This window comes from Oncorhynchus masou, chromosome 18, assembly GCF_036934945.1.
Source record: "Oncorhynchus masou masou isolate Uvic2021 chromosome 18, UVic_Omas_1.1, whole genome shotgun sequence".
NCBI classification, from domain to species: domain Eukaryota; kingdom Metazoa; phylum Chordata; class Actinopteri; order Salmoniformes; family Salmonidae; genus Oncorhynchus; species Oncorhynchus masou.
This window is the reverse complement of record NC_088229.1, coordinates 25,787,829-25,804,595: the sequence shown is the minus strand read 5'-3', so window position 1 is coordinate 25,804,595 and position 16,767 is coordinate 25,787,829. Positions and strand designations below refer to the sequence as shown.

The 16,767-nt window shown below is 44.4% G+C and overlaps 1 protein-coding gene across 2 annotated transcripts in view; it reads right to left on the bottom strand.

The window, feature by feature from the left end:
• The window catches only part of chchd6a (coiled-coil-helix-coiled-coil-helix domain containing 6a), a 72,213-nt gene that overhangs the window by 29,621 nt on the left and 25,825 nt on the right, over positions 1–16,767 (bottom strand). The window contains exons 5-7 of one of the 2 annotated variants that reach the window (XM_064922738.1): positions 8,997–9,020; positions 7,719–7,802; positions 61–131 (exon numbers count right to left, since the gene is read on the bottom strand). In XM_064922738.1, coding sequence (XP_064778810.1) covers positions 61–131; positions 7,719–7,802; positions 8,997–9,020 — 179 coding nt within the window. The remainder of the gene's footprint in view (positions 1–60; positions 132–7,718; positions 7,803–8,996; positions 9,021–16,767) is intronic. The other variant, XM_064922739.1, reaches the window with a different exon arrangement.

Below are 16,767 nucleotides of genomic sequence, written 5' to 3'. Positions count from 1 at the left end.
ACAGGTACTGTAGAGTCTGGAGGTGAACATTACTACAGATGAACAGACGGTTTTACTTACTTTACAAGAGCTTCAGATTTTGTGGCTTGGTCGTGGAACTGTTTCTCGGTTTGCTTGTATCGATCCAAATTCTGAAATATAAAAATAAACATGATGAGGAAACGCAGAATTTTACAGGTAGGCGTAAGTTAGTGTACATTTCTACACGATAAAAGAAAATAACATGATCCCCTGATAAAATGCACATTTCCCACCATCCCAAATCATTGCCTTCGGTAACAGCCAGTTCATTTAAGAACTGGATATTAAGCTGATGTAATTGCAGTTAAATGCCTTGCTAGAGTGTACAGAGGAACCTGTAAAGATGTTAAAACCTTAATTACCATCATGGTGTAGTTAGTGGGTGTTCTGATCCCAGGTCATTTTACCTCTGGCAGTCAGTCAGTCAGGCAGACTGAGGAAGGAGCAGTGGGCCTGGTCACTGACACAGTCTCTTCATTAGACTATAGAGACCATCCCAGAGACCATCATCACCCACGCAGTACTCAGTAACAGCTCAAACTACTGCTGAAGAGACTCCATGCCCACAGCATACAATCAAATCGGTCCAAAGCACAGTGCTGGTCTCATGCCTACATCCCTGTCATGAGAGATTACATGTCTCTGTACCGTAGGTTTTCAGTTCCACAATCACTGACGTGGCTGCCCAGGAATGAGACAGCCAAGCTGGAATCCCATTTCCATGTGTACCTTGACAGGCAGCACCTCAGTTTAATGAGGTAACGGCCGTGCGTCAGAATACCATCCATAAACCCAGGCTAAACAGGCTTCCCTTAATTATTTTGGATATTTCTCCTCTGGCAGGGAGAGGGAGGGAAAGCTGGGGGTAATTGAAGTGAGTAGAGCAGGAATGTGATGGGATCATCGCTTAACCCCAACCCTGAATCCCCATCAATTCATCAAGTTCCAGTGGGGTCAGTCTCTGTCATATTTCACACCATCTAATCCCTACACAAGTCATCCGAAGGGGAGGGAGCCGACAGTGGAGACAGAGGAGCACCACTCGTATGCATTCACACCTAATCCGATAACTATCAAAGACGACAAATTATCATCTGTTTCCTTCCCCTCATCCTCTCCAGTCAGAGTAAAAGGAGGAGGGAGGAGGCGGGCCAGACGAGGCCCACCGCTGCCCAGCCTCATCTCCCTCTGGCTGAACTGAGCTCTTTCTGAAGCCCCCATTAAGGGCTGCTGCTTCTTAAATGTTAATGGCTTTAATGAGGCTGTGAAGAGGTTCTCATAACTTGCTACAGTAGGAATTTCAGCGGGAACTGTTATTGTGTGAACACCGGTCCAGGAGATTATGATGCTTGCAATTACCAAAGAGCAGTGACCCACTGTGCTTCTCTGGAATAAGTATTCTGTAGCCACGTTGTGCATGCCTAAAATTATTAACCCATTTATGTGAGTGAAAATGCTGGAATATAGTCTTTGTGTGAGTGAGTGAGTGAGTGAGTGAGTGAGTGAGTGAGTGAGTGTCTGTGGCTCTATGTCTGCACTACAATGAGAGCTGGCAAGGTGAGACAGTGAAGTGAGATTGCAGACACACTGACCTAGATTCTACAACAGTACTCAATCTCCTTCTTATCCATTCAAAGAGCCTTGATTGGCTGATCTCCATTCAGGCCTGTTCATACCACCAGGGAGCACATAGAACAACCTAAAACAAAACACGAATCCTCAACAACTGGAGCTCTTCCTTCACATTTATCCAGGGGGGCTTAGAGGCATCTTTGGATGTCCCAAATATTTAACCAAAATAAACTGACAGCTGGGACTGGGTATATATAAAATGAGGTGAATGTAAATACCTGGATTCATTGAAAACGTTGATTAAATGCCGTAAGATGGTTCGGGAGCCCTGTTGAGAGACTATTAGCATCTTGTGTCTGTTATTAAAACAGTAGAAATAATAAGCTCTATCCTACTGTATGTGCAGTACGGGTATTATGGGTCTACAGGGAATGGCCCAGTGGCATTTAAACCTACCCCTTGTGAATACAACAAGGAGAAGATGACACTAAAGATGGGACTCCCTCTTGCATTCCTGAAGACATTTGCGCTGAGGCACTCGTTGCTGTGTGCAATGCTACCCGCATTAACCGGTGCAAATCCAGCAGCTGGTACCTGGGTCGAGACGCTGGCTGGCAACCCCAGTCAGCCACACTCATCTTCCACCCTCCTTCACTCCCTCCTTCTACCCTCAGTGCCATTCCCTGCTGCGCTAATCCAATCAATATCTTCATCTGTGCAGGGTGGCTCTGCCTTGGCGTCGATGTGGGCTAAGCGCTGTTTTACACACCTCCACCAGGAGCACTTATCCCCAGGCAAACGATCCCACCGCTGACACCAACTGCCACGCTACTTTGACACGCTGTAAAAAGACCATGTTTCCAGCCCACGCACGCTCCAGTTTTAGCAATCATATTGAGAAAACCAAAGACAAAGTGAGGGCGAAGTGAATACTGCAGTGAGATATGTAGACACTAGACGTATTAACCTCAACCTGCCTCTTGTGTTTGAGATGGATGCTCTCCTGCAGGCAATAAGGAGTCAAGGAGATCAGGAATGGATGTCCAGTCAGTGTCTGGTCTGTTCTTCTGGAGGTATGTGGACATGTCTGGAGGTATCTGGACATATCTCGAGTAGAGGTCGACCGATTATGATTTTTCAACGCCAATACCGATTATTGGAGGATCAAAAAGGCCGATTACCGATTAATCGGACGATTTATTTATTTTTTGTAATAATGACAATTACAACAATACTGAATGAACACTTATTTTAACTTAATACAATACATCAGTAAAATCAATTTAGCCTCAAGTAAATAATAAAAGTGCAATATGTGCCATGTAAGAAAGCTAACATTTCAGTTCCTTGCTCAGAACATGAGAACATATGAAAGCTGGTGGTTCCTTTTAACACGAGTCTTCAATATTCCCAGGTAAGAAGTTTTAGGTTGAAGTTATTATAGGAATTATAGGACTATTTCCCTCGATAGCATTTGTATTTCATTAACCTTTGACTATTAGATGTTCTTATAGGCACTTTAGTATTGCCAGTGTAACAGTATAGCTTCCGTCCCTCTCCTCGCTCCTCCCTGGGCTCGAACCAGCAACACAACGACAACAGCCACCATCAAAGCAGCGTTACCAATGCAGAGCAAGGGGAACAACTACTAGAATGCTCAGAGTGAGTGACGTTTGAAATGCTATTAGCGCACGCTAACTCGCCAGCCATTTCACTTCGGTTACACCAGCCTCATCTCGGGAGTTGATAAGCTTGAATTCATAAAAAGAGCGATGCTTGACGCACAACGAAGAGCTGCGGGCAAAACGCACTAAAGTGTTTACGCGCCTGCTGCTGCCTACCACCTCTCAGTCAGATACTTAGATACTTGTCTGCTCAGTCAGATTATATGCAACGCAGATAATAACTAGTAATATCATCAACCATGTGTAGTTAACTTGTGATTATGATTGATGTTTAATGCTAGCTAGCAACTCACCTTGGCTTACTGCATTCGCGTAACAGGCAGTCTCCTTGTGGAGTGCAACGAGAGAGAGGCAGGTCGTTATTGCGTTGGACTAGTTAACTCTAAAGATGCTAGATTGGATCCCCCGAGCTGACAAGGTGAAAATCTGTCGTTCTGCCCCTGAACGAGGCAGTTAACTCACCGTTCCTCGGCCGTCATTGAAAATAAGAATGTGTTCTTAACTGACTTGCCTAGTTAAATAAAGGTATAAAATATTTATTTATTTTTTAAAAAATCGGCAAATCGGCGCCCAAAAATACTGATTGTTATGAAAACTTGAAATTGACCCCAATTAATCGGCCATTCTGATTAATCGGTCGACCTCGAATCTCGAGGTGTCTGGAGGATGTGTCTGGAGGATGTGTCTGGGGGATGTGTCTGGGGGAGGTGTCTGGGGGAGGTGTCTGGGGGAGGTGTCTGGAGGATGTGTTAGTCCTCCAGAATCTCTGGTTTAGACAACACCTTCCATTTGTCTCTCTTTGTATGAGCTGTCTGTCTGAGCAAACTCAGATTTTGTATCGGGAGATGAGCTATAACTTTTGTGCCCAACATTACAGAGCTGAAAGAGCCAAAGAAAATCTAAATAAAAGCAAAACTACCAATGGGTCATTCTTACTCTAATGCTTTATAAAAGTGAAAATGTTAGGTAATGTTCCCATCCCAATGTTTAGGCTATCAACATCTCCAGATGGAACATACTGCGCTTAAAATATTGATATGGCTAATTTAGAGCTCACTTAACACATAAGCAGATAACTTTCACATGAAAGCATCAAAGTTTTCTTACATTTCCATAAGAAACCGGCAACACAGCAAAATATGGTTTTAATGCGGAGAAAAGGCACCCTGTACAGTATTCTGATTAGAATGCTTCTCCCGTCCTCTATCGTTCTAACCGCTGCCCCTGCAGTTTAAGAGGCGAAGAGGTATTATACCCCCTGGAGCCCCTGACATGTGCCTACATCTGTATGGCATGCTGGGAAAATAATCCTTGCTAAAAAAAATATTAAATTAAAATGCATTTGTCTCCCCTAAAGCTTTGAAGAAAATTAATTTGTGATTGGTTAGCTACTGCGGGCCTCGAGGCTAAAGGGGGCTAGCTGTCTGGCGGCCGGCTGCTCTGCTCTCTGTCCATCCAGGTAAACGCTGCTTCAGCTGGTCGGATGGGGGAGTCATGCAGACAGTTCCAGAACGAGGCCCCTGCCGACAGCGTGTCAACACAGCTGTCAGGATTTCAGGAGGATTATTATCTCATACCCACGTTCAAGTGCGTCAAAGTGCTTTGCAACTAGTGACAAGGAGAGAGAGAGAAAGAGGGGTACTGGGTGGGGGGCTGAGGAAGCCTTGAAACGCAGATGTATGAAGCAAGGAGTGGTGCAGGAGAGGGATGTAGACAAGAGCAGCGGAGCCAGCAGAAGGCTTTAGCTGGATTAGTGAGAGCCTGTGCTAATTCAAACAGCAGCGGAACATTGCTGTTTACAACCAGTAGTTTTCACAGCTCTCTGACTTCCAGCATTCAGGAGAATTCACAGACGTGAGGCGATTACGTGTGGCATCTTCACAAACAGTCTCGCACTCATAGAAAGCCTTTCTCACGGTTTCAGACCGTCAGAGTTGTAGCCTACCTATACAATGTAGACAGACAGCTCCAATGAATGGCTTCCATTGGCTGTAAACGGAACTCAGGGTATGAAGTCTAGAATCCCTCTTCTTCTCTGATTCCGTCTGTCAGGCGGGGACTCACCCACCTCCCCCAAACAGAGTGACAGCAGTTTGAACAGACACGCCAACTTCACAGCATTATCTGCCTCCCTGGTCCGGCTCCATCATAACACAACCAAAGCCCAACAGCAAATACTGCGCATAACATTTCTCTGCCAGTCACTGATCCCTTTGGCAAACGCCACGTTGTTGTAATGAGGTAAATATAAATAGAGGCATCTGACACAGGGCCTAGACGACTCACTGCTATCATACACATGGTGGCTCAATGTGTTGCTCGGGTGAATAGAGGCTGGATATTAAATGTTTATTTATGATGATTGCATGGTAATTAATGATCAGTCTGTGCTAATCTACAACGCCTGCCTGCCTGTGGACGGAACCAACATTGGAGACTGTCACAAGACAGCTGCCCCCTGGTGCCCAAACAGGCACTTTGACAGTTTACAATGTGGTGGTCAAAGTCTGACTGCCAGGAATGAATGGCAGTGGGGAAAGTGCCTGCTACATGACATGGAACTAAGTCTTTATAAAGAAGACAGTGGTGTGGTAAATTAGTGATACAACAAACCATGAACAGCCGTTGTACTGGTAATATTCTCTCTCAAAACCCTTCGTTTTCACATGGCCACGCATGAAGACTGGAACGTATGGTTTAACATGATGGTCTTTCTACTTCAAATAATGGATCCGAAGTGAACAAACACAAAACGGCTATGAATACATTTGACAATAATAATCTCGCAGGGTGTAAAACATTTCTGATATAAGCCCTTGTGTTCCTTGAGACTGCCACGCAGTAACAGCAGTCGGCAGAAAAACTAAGAAAAGCGTTGCCTTGCAGTGCTTTAAAGTGCGGGCTAATCCACACAAGACAAACTATGATTGTCAGTGTGTGGCTGGGGGAGATTGCTAGCGACAACAAGGTGCTTCCATCAATGAAGCAATATAATAAGACACGCAGAGGAAATTAGTGGTGCCAGAGTCGGCATGTCTTCTAAAAGGGTACACACAGGTTGGTGAGGGCCATTTCCCACCCAATACCAACAGATCCCTCCCTTCATTTAAAAAAGGACCTTATTCTAAATCAACCAGTCCATTTGACAATGATAGCAGAACGCACAAGAGGAGAACATTCCTTTGTCCTGTGTGTAAATGATAAGAGGGAAAGACGAGACATAGGGAAGAAGAAAACGTCTGTTCTTTCTGAAAAATTCAATCGCAAATCTTGGAGAATGGCCCTGACTTCATTAGCCAATAGCTCAATGGGCTTTAAGGCAGCTTCACTCCGACGCTTTCTGCTCCATCGCGTCTCACACTGCAAGGAAAGCCCATTCCATTTAATGTCTCCTCCTCACTCGTTGAAACGAAGATGGGGCCAATCAGGGCGTAGTAGTGTAGGCCAGCTGAACAAAGACACATCACTTTATGACCTCCAGTATGAAGCAGATGGACTTCATCTCGCCACCTCAGGGAGAAAATATTCAGAATTATCTTTGTCGTTTGCAGCCATCTGAGCACTTCACTACCCTGTAATAGAACTCAGAGTCACTATTAAAAAGGCTATTTAAAATGTGTGAAAACAGTCAAGCCCAGACCAGTCCATCTGTGGCCAAGAGTAACAAAGCATTTGTCATAATAAATGTAGTATGAAAGCTGTCTCCACCATTACTACCACCATCATACAACATGTTTAAAATATCAACCCCTCGACTCCAACACTGCTTCCACTAACAGTGAATCACGGTTACGTTACCTTTCTCTAACTGTTGCTGTGGCTCTATGGGAGGCAATTGTTGCCCTATCAAATTCCTGACACAGTTCACAAGTTGCATCTTTCCCTGCCAGCAGCACAAGACAAATAGCATGCTAACTCCCCAGGAGTCTCTCTACTGGTCCTACCGGACTGCCTCTACTCTGCCTGAGATATTAAAGGTCCTCTCTGCCAGCGCCTGTTAGGGCTGCTGCTTAGCGCTTCACATCACGACTTTTATGTCTCGGAAATGTCAGGGAAAATGATGGGAAAGGTCTTAAAAGCCAGAAAAACACTACTCTCTCTCCCCCCTCCCCTCCCCTCTAAGGGTAAATTGCTCTTGTTGACCATGTTAGTAAAGTGAAAGCATGGGACTACTGGGTGCATTTGAGATGAGGAGAAAGCTCATCACAACAGATGGGCTAAATTTCACCCAACACATTCAGTGAAGAGGCTCACAGAGGATGTTCACGCTTTAACGGCTGGCTTCATAATTAAGTCAAGAAACAATCCCCATTTATATATATTTTCATAAATACATTGATTTATGCTTGGGAAGAAATGGGAGCTTTATACTGTATGTCAGGGTCAGTGGTGTGTAGCATAGTATTACTGTGTGTTTCTCTTTATAAAATGGTCTCATACCCTCTTCTCCAGTTGTGCCAACTGCTCCTTGAAAAAGGCATCCAGTGCTTTCAGCTCTGCCTCCTTCTTCTCCAACTGTTTAGCCTGAAAGAGAGAAAGCACACACACTGTCGGCAGGTTGGGCAGGGAGTCACTAGTCAGACTACTCTGTACATGGCTGGACAGTCAGTCACAATGCAAAGAGGACATTAAAACACTGAAAGGATCCCAAAAACAAGCAGAGTGAAAGAAAGCAAAGCATTGAAAATGATGATGATGAGGAAGCACCATTCAGGAACACATCCAACCCCCAAGACTACAAACATGCCACTGACACGCAGGCTGGAGTACTCCTCGTCCTCATCCATGACGCTGTGCTTCTCTCTCTGGCTGTGTGCTGTGTCCACTCCAGTGACTTTACTGTTTAGTTGCCTGTAATAACTGTAGCCAGTGTTGAAACAACAAAAGAACGCTCAATAAATTCCTTGATTTCCCCTAAATTCCGGTTAGAGGATACCCGGAATCAGGAGGGAATAAGCAGGAAATCCGAAATCCCCCAACTACGACTTCTGGAAAACCAGGGAATTTATTAAATTTCGCTTTAGCAAATACCAAGGAGACAGTAGTGTCTGTGGGAGAGGTAGAAGAGAGAGAGAGATCAGTAGAGTACAGCAGCCAGAGAAAGAGGAGGAAGTACGTAGTGTATGGCTGTAGGACAGTTAGTTTAGTAGTATGTGAAGAGATTAAGAGCTGAGTGGAGAGGAGGGACAGAGAGCAACAGACGTCACGGAGGACAGCTGCTTTCCTTAAACTGTCTGGAAGCAACTGAGGAGATGACCATGGAGGACGGGTTCAGGTCAATGGGGCTCAGGCTGACGAGATACACATAGAACAGCGGGGATGCACTTAAAGACACACACACACACACACACACCCCGTTGGCTGTGCTCAGAGTGCATGGCAGACGCTAGTGGCAATGCGAGGGCTTCCTGCAGTGCTGAGCGAGAGAGCGTAGCATGTAACAGCCAGACAACAGAACGCAACAAAGCGCAACCTTAAATTACACCCAGGCGAAAATCACCCCCTTTTCCTCCCATCTCCCGTGTCTCTCGCACAGAAAACAACCTCCATCAGCACGCAGATCATATGCAATTTTCTAACTGGATAGCTCTGTGGCACGGCGGCAGACTGGCCTGTCTGCATGCACACATTCAGCCTTAATGCAGGGAAACAACAACACGGTGGTTGGAGCAGGGAGGAAAAGAGAGGGATATTAACAGAACATCAGGCTGTGCTTACCCAGGCATCCACCTCTTCAGCAGGCTAGAAAGGTGAGCGATAGAGAACGTGAGGGACGGGAAGGAAGAGAGAGAGAGAGAGAGAGGAAAAGGAAGTTAAGAAAAGTAAGAGGGCCGCTGCGGTGAATATTGAGAAGTAAAGGAGGGGGTCAAGAGAGAAGCAGAGGGATGATTCATCGTCATTATAATAGGCTGCTGAATGGTAAATCTACTAAACACAGAATGGGTGTGTTAAATAAACAGGCTGCTGAATGGTAAATCTACTAAACACAGAATGGGTGTGTTAAATAAATAGGCTGCTGAATGGTAAATCTACTAAACACAGAATGGGTGAGTTAAATAAATAGGCTGCTGAATGGTAAATCTACTAAACACAGAATGGGTGTGTTAAATAAATAGGCTGCTGAATGGTAAATCTACTAAACACAGAATGGGTGTGTTAAATAAATAGGCTGCTGAATGGTAAATCTACTAAACACAGAATGGGTGCGTTAAATAAATAGGCTGCTGAATGGTAAATCTACTAAACACAGAATGGGTGCGTTAAATAAATAGGCTGCTGAATGGTAAATCTACTAAACACAGAATGGGTGTGTTAAATAAATAGGCTGCTGAATGGTAAATCTACTAAACACAGAATGGGTGAGTTAAATAAATAGGCTGCTGAATGGTAAATCTACTAAACACAGAATGGGTGAGTTAAATAAATAGGCTGCTGAATGGTAAATCTACTAAACACAGAATGGGTGAGTTAAATAAATAGGCTGCTGAATGGTAAATCTACTAAACACAGAATGGGTGTGTTAAATAAATAGGCTGCTGAATGGTAAATCTACTAAACACAGAATGGGTGAGTTAAATAAATAGGCTGCTGAATGGTAAATCTACTAAACACAGAATGGGTGTGTTAAATAAATAGGCTGCTGAATGGTAAATCTACTAAACACAGAATGGGTGAGTTAAATAAATAGGCTGCTGAATGGTAAATCTACTAAACACAGAATGGGTGTGTTAAATAAATAGGCTGCTGAATGGTAAATCTACTAAACACAGAATGGGTGAGTTAAATAAATAGGCTGCTGAATGGTAAATCTACTAAACACAGAATGGGTGTGTTAAATAAATAGGCTGCTGAATGGTAAATCTACTAAACACAGAATGGGTGAGTTAAATAAATAGGCTGCTGAATGGTAAATCTACTAAACACAGAATGGGTGTGTTAAATAAATAGGCTGCTGAATGGTAAATCTACTAAACACAGAATGGGTGAGTTAAATAAATAGGCTGCTGAATGGTAAATCTACTAAACACAGAATGGGTGTGTTAAATAAATAGGCTGCTGAATGGTAAATCTACTAAACACAGAATGGGTGTGTTAAATAAATAGGCTGCTGAATGGTAAATCTACTAAACACAGAATGGGTGAGTTAAATAAATAGGCTGCTGAATGGTAAATCTACTAAACACAGAATGGGTGAGTTAAATAAATAGGCTGCTGAATGGTAAATCTACTAAACACAGAATGGGTGAGTTAAATAAATAGGCTGGATGGGAGGGGCGGTCATTTGGGAGGGGCGTTATTCAGAGAGAGTTCTGCTCTTGTGAGAAAGCTATAGCTTGGCTGAGAATGCCTCGGTGGGGTATAAAAACTAGATGGTGCAAAGAGCCAAGTAGAGGATGGTTACTTCCCACTGTCTGAGATAGAGGCTGTTGGCTACAGCCATGGGGTTGGTAGAACTGTCCAACAGTGTTTTCTTTGAATTGAGAGTTCTGCCCAGTTGAGACAGTTCTCAAACCCCAAGGCCCTTTTCTGCAACTCAAAGTAAAGAACATTTCTGAGACGTTCACTTTCTCCACTCACAGAAATCAACCAGGGTCCAAAGTTTAGAGCGCTTTCAGTCACTGTACTGTTCTTCAAACAGGGTTCCTAATCAAGCCAGCACGTGCTTCGAAACACAATGAATTTAGCCTAGCGGATCACTCTAGCTGGTGTCACTGCTTAGAGCTTCACCTGTCCTTTCCTGTGTGAAAGGGCCTTTGACACCATTTAAAGACCCTCAAGTCTCTAGTATGTGTCTGCTTCATTATAGCTTCTCCTCTCCCCTCTAGACTCAGCCAGCCAGCCAGCCAGCCAGCCCGCCAGCCAGCCCGCCAGCCAGCCCGCCAGCCAGCCCAGGAGTGAAGATGACAGCAGCTCCAGCGTAAATTACAGGCGTTACAATCACGGTAAAACGCCTAAGGAAAATCTCTATTAGTCCCTGGTGTTCAGGACTGGCTGAAAGTTGATAGAGGAGAAGGGAATTAGCTCTGAAAACACTTCTGCTGTGTTACGCTCTTACTGTCTGCATGTCAGTCTTATTCACACTTGCAGCTTGTGTGCCACATGTTTTTCAAGCAAGTGCTCGTTCTAACCTACATATCGAGCCAGGCACACGTCACATTATACAGTATATGGTCAATTCGTGATGGGGATTCAGTGTACTTTCTCTATAGGAAGTTACAGCAAGCTGCTAAATTACAGCCTCATCTCTATACCTAACATACAATCTGAGAGCCTTACATTTGGACATCGACATGCACGCACCATCACTAATACTAATGAGTGACACCCTGAATTGAACCATTGGACCAGCAGCTCTATAGCACCAGGCCTAATCCCTTTCTCCCTGACCACACACACACCTCGTCATTTAAAAAAATGGATTTAATTTGCAGCAGAGACAAAAGGCAATCGGAAGGGCTCTCTCCTTCTCCGGGAATCTGGAGCCAGCAGATAATACTCAGCCAAACATGAATTACATAGATAAGTCTTGAAATGAAGCTGTGCGCTGGTTACTCATAAATAAGGCCGTCCATGCCTGGTTATCTGTTGGGATGGAACTCAGTACATAGGCCGGATGGAGTGGATGCAGAGAAACAGGAAGGCCGAGAGCGAGAGCACGAGAGAGAGAGAGAGGGAGGAGAGAGAGAGAAGGGGAGAGGAGAGAGAGAGAGGGAGAGGACTCTAGAACTGATTGTGAAACTGAAGACATGTCCCAGTGGAAACGGATCAGGAACACAAAGCACCAGAGACAATCTGGTGAGAGATATAGTCTAGCTTTACTCAAATAAGTTATGCATAATGCAAACACCCCACTATGCATATGAATCATATGGGACGTTACACACAGAACAAGCTAAAAGAGACACTTGTCATCGTAACAGACATTCCGGACAGTAGATGGTGAATCAGAGCTATTTGACAGCTACATTCCTCATTGCCCTCATCTAGTCTACATGGTATCTCAGCATCACAGTACAGTTAGTCTCGAGCACATTAAAAGAGCCCCGCTCACTAACTTAAACCCATAGAGCCTGTACACCCCTCTTCTCCTCTGGGTTGTTTGTGCTGAGTAGCCATCTGATAGCAGCAGTCTCCGCTCCGTCTGCTCCTCTCCTCTGTTTATTTACTTTGATGCATGTATTTAACACATAGCTCCCAGCTATGCAATAAATGAGCAGTTAGTAATCAAAGTGATTACCCAGAGTGGAAGGTGTCTGGAGAGCAGGACAATATGGGCCACTGGCTTTCCTCTCCCCCATCTCTTCTACCATTAATAACTCTACAGCACGGCTCCTTGGTGGAAAACAACTGCAGTTCTTCTTATCCAAGAGGAACCGGCTGCCCTGACAGTAATGATGTTAAATAAAAAGGTGTAGGGAGAGGGGCACTCACACACATTCACAAAGAGGAAAAAGGCTTAAGCTAGTCTCACAATGTACGTAAACAGAACACACACACACACACATCAGACAAAGTGCAAATACCCTTGATATCAGCCAATGAGATGTCTCATTAGGTATCTTTCAGACCTCAGTTATCAGTCAAACCAATGATTATTGACTTAACAAAGCAGTGGCAGTCTGGCCACACAGTCTGTTCACGTTGTAAACTAAACTAAATCAGACACAAATAATCCCACAGTGTTCTGTCTCTACTGTTTAAGATCTCCAGAAGCATCTTAAGCCAACTGACTAATTCCCTCTCACTCCACACGTTCTGAGAGGAGAGTAGTGAGCAGCAGGTGTGTTGTGTGACGTGGTGCGCCCGTTCAGAGTGTGAGGGATAAAATCTCTGTCCCCTCCACCTGCCAAAATCTCCTCTGCAATTACTGTCATTCTGGGCTGCTTGTGAGAGGCAGCTAGTGGAGCCTTAATAGCTTTACATGCAGAAAGATGTCAGCTCTGAGATTACAATTACCGATAGCTGGGTTATCTGTGCAAGCCCTGTTCACACTCTGCACAGCCCCGATTACTGCTGCTACTACTAGCCCTCTGATAAACGAGAGAGAGAGAGAGAGAGAGAGAGAGAGAGAGAAAACAAGGGTATGAATTGAATCAACACAAGAGGTGTAAGCACCCTACAAGAAGTTACAGACCAAAAAGACTCAAATTTACTAGCTAACTTTAAGCTTCTACAGCATCCATACTGAGCAGTCCAGCAGAAAATAATTTGTGAGTGAAGAGAATTGTAATGATTGTGTTCTAGAGAACCAGGGATACACTACAGAGCATCTAAGGACAGATAACTAGTGTCTCTGTCTGCCATCTCAGAGAAGAACCCAGGGCTCTCCAATCTATCACACACGACAGGTCACGACAACGAGAGGACAGCCAAAACTGTCACCTGGGACTCCCCTCAATCTGGTCTGATTGATTTCATACTAACCCTCAACTGGCACAGTTCTTGCCAGTTGTAAACTATTGCATCACAACAGAGCAGACAGCTCTTCACTGCTCTGCTCCTCTCAGCCGTTTGCTTCAACCTCTAACAAGGCTTCTGTATGAACGTGAGCCAAAAGCATAAATGCTAACAATATATAGCTGGATTTGTATTTTGTATGCACCTGAGCCACAGTAATGAAGCAGGCTGCTATATGTCTACAGTAAGTAGAGTGGATCTTTCTAGAAGCGCTGAGCACACAGCTGTTCCAATTTCGAGAAAAAAACAATAAAAGGAATGTAGTCTGAGTATGTAAGACGCTAGTTTTAGAGACAATAGGCTCCACAGCTGAGGAAATGTGAATAATGTAAAACGGAAAGGTAAAGATTTCTAATCAAACCTAACATCTGTCGGCTCACACAGCAGCTTGCCACTTCAAATCCCCTATCCATCTTCACTAGAGTATAGTTTACTATGCTTATACTGTTGTACAGCACCACTCTACCAGCCATGTTATAATGGAGGTAAATGGCTTAGTCTGCTGGACGGATATTCTTGTGAAAATGAGAGCGATTAGGGCTCATTCGATTATCTGGGGGTGATATCATAACATTTGTCTCGAGCTTTCCTAGGAGAGGAAATGACACACTTAGGTAGACGAGTGGCCTACTGTAGGCCTTCATGCAGCACATAGACCCAGACCTGGGATAAGGAATACTTATACTGCCATCTGGTGTTGAGATGAGGAAGTGTCTAATGGATATCTGGTTGGGATTGGGGGCACTGCCTGCAGTTAACCTTGTCATACATTCACAAAAGCATCAGGTTAACTGCATGCTAATGTAGTGATAACAAAGTTTACAACCACTTAACTCTAAAAGGACATGTCGAAGACAAGGGAAGGAACCCGAGCCAAACACGACTTGCTGTGAGGGATAAGATACCGTACGGTCGAGCCATAACAAAAACAGGATTCACTGTGATTCATGTAGTGAGTCGCAATGTGCAAACAGCCCTGAGAAACCATAGATGGCATTTGGTGTGAAACTGTATCAAAAGCAAAGCTGGGAGGCTGCTAATGAAATTAGCTTTTTAATTGTACAGATCTGAGAGGGGAAGAATCCACAGTATGCTAATATGACTATCTATCCATTTCTGCTGACAGACTGCAAAAGGGCATTAATACGTTTACAAAGACAATCTCTCTCTCTCTCTCTCTCTCTCTCTCTCTCTCATATATATATTAATCTTCTGAAAATGTGCTATTAACAATGAGTATTCATACTGTAGGGCGCAGAGCTGCAAGGCCCTTGGCAGATAGAGGAGGAGAGCGAGAGGGACGGGGAGGTGGTCCAGGCTGGAACGAGGGATAAAATAAAAGGAGGGCCCTGTCGCTCCGCTTCACATCCTCCAGTGACTTGGCTTTCAGTGACCTTGGCTGATGCTCGGCGCCAACACCGACAAAGACAAGAGAAACGCTTTTATCATCTTCCCTCTAATAATAACATTGCTATTCTCTTACACAGTCTGACAAAAGGCACTTGAGGGGCTGAACAATGAGTGTAATAGTGTGCTAATGAATTGAGTTGATGCAGAGACCTTTTGTTTGTTTGTCAGAGACAGTGAATCACAGAGACACAGAAGGGGAGTCATTGATCAGACCAGCGGGTCCATGGTCAAATAGTGAACCATCACTAACACCAACAATAGTCCCCCAGGAAATTAGCCGAGAAGTCAAATGATGCTTCATTAACCAGTTACTTTCCTTGTACTAATCAGAGCTGTGGACTCGAGTCAGATGACTTGGACACGACTTAATAGAAAATATAATAACTTGAAACTTTACTTGGAGTTGGAGCCTCAAGCCTCAGGACTCAAGTTTAACTTGAGACTATAGACTAGAAATGATCTGGCTAGGTTTTGTAACGTTTTGTAACTCATTGGAGTACTCTCCACTCAGCTAGAGACAATAGCCGTAGCATCGAACATGTAATATTATTATTTGTAAAAAAATAAGCCACAGATTGGCTAGTGAAACACACACAGAGCCCTCTGATTGGACCAACAAATTGTCAATCAACACAGGTCGGGTGAGATAGCGAACAGATTGATTTTCTGTACAGCTATAGGATCGGGAGCAGCGCAAACGTCAAATTGTATGGTGAGATGATTTCCATAAATAAATATGCAGCTCTAAAAATGAATGGAATTTGTTGATAAAAATGAGTTAGAATGAATGACTTGATTCGAGACTCAACTCTTTCTACTTGGGAGTCGACTAGAGACTCAGACCTTGTGACTCGGATAACAGTAACTTGGTCCCACCTCTACCAATCATTGATTTTATGTGGACAGACCATAGACATTAAAACTAAGCAGATAGTTTCCTATGGAAAACGCCTAATGGGGGTGTAAGTGGTGGTAACTAGCAAAGAATCATGGTCGATGTAGTCGGTTTCATCCTGACAGAGAGGCTCCTCGTAGCCTGCCGGCCTGCGATAGGTCTAGGAGAGCATGTCGGGCAAGGCAGAGCACAATGTAGGCTGGAGGACTCCCCTACAAGGGGAACACATTCTCCTCACTAACATGGAGGGTCAGCCTGCATCATCTCCACTGTAAAGCATAAACAAGCCATCGGTACCGTATTCAGTTAGGATCTGGGAAATCATGGAAATGATGTCTCCTTCCACATCTGAGGAGGATGGAGGATGGTATACTACCACAGCTGCAGATCCACCAAGGTTAAGGGTTGCCACGGTTACAATCACTGTCATTAATGTCCTGACTAATCAGGAGGCAGGGAGGGCATGTATTGGGGAGATGGAAAGGGGGGAGAGGAAGGGTGTGATGGGGGGGAGGAACTGCAATTACCAGTTACCCCTCCTTTCACATCAGAGGCCTGGGCTCCCGTGGCTCATTGAGCATTCCCCACACGCTCCCTCTCCAACGAATTTCTATTAGTGTCCGACGTGTGTCTGAGCGAAGATAAGAGCCTCCAAAACACATCTCTGTGCAAGCTTCCTGAAAGAGGCTGCGTGTAAAACACGTGTCCCCTCCTATCTAGAGCCCC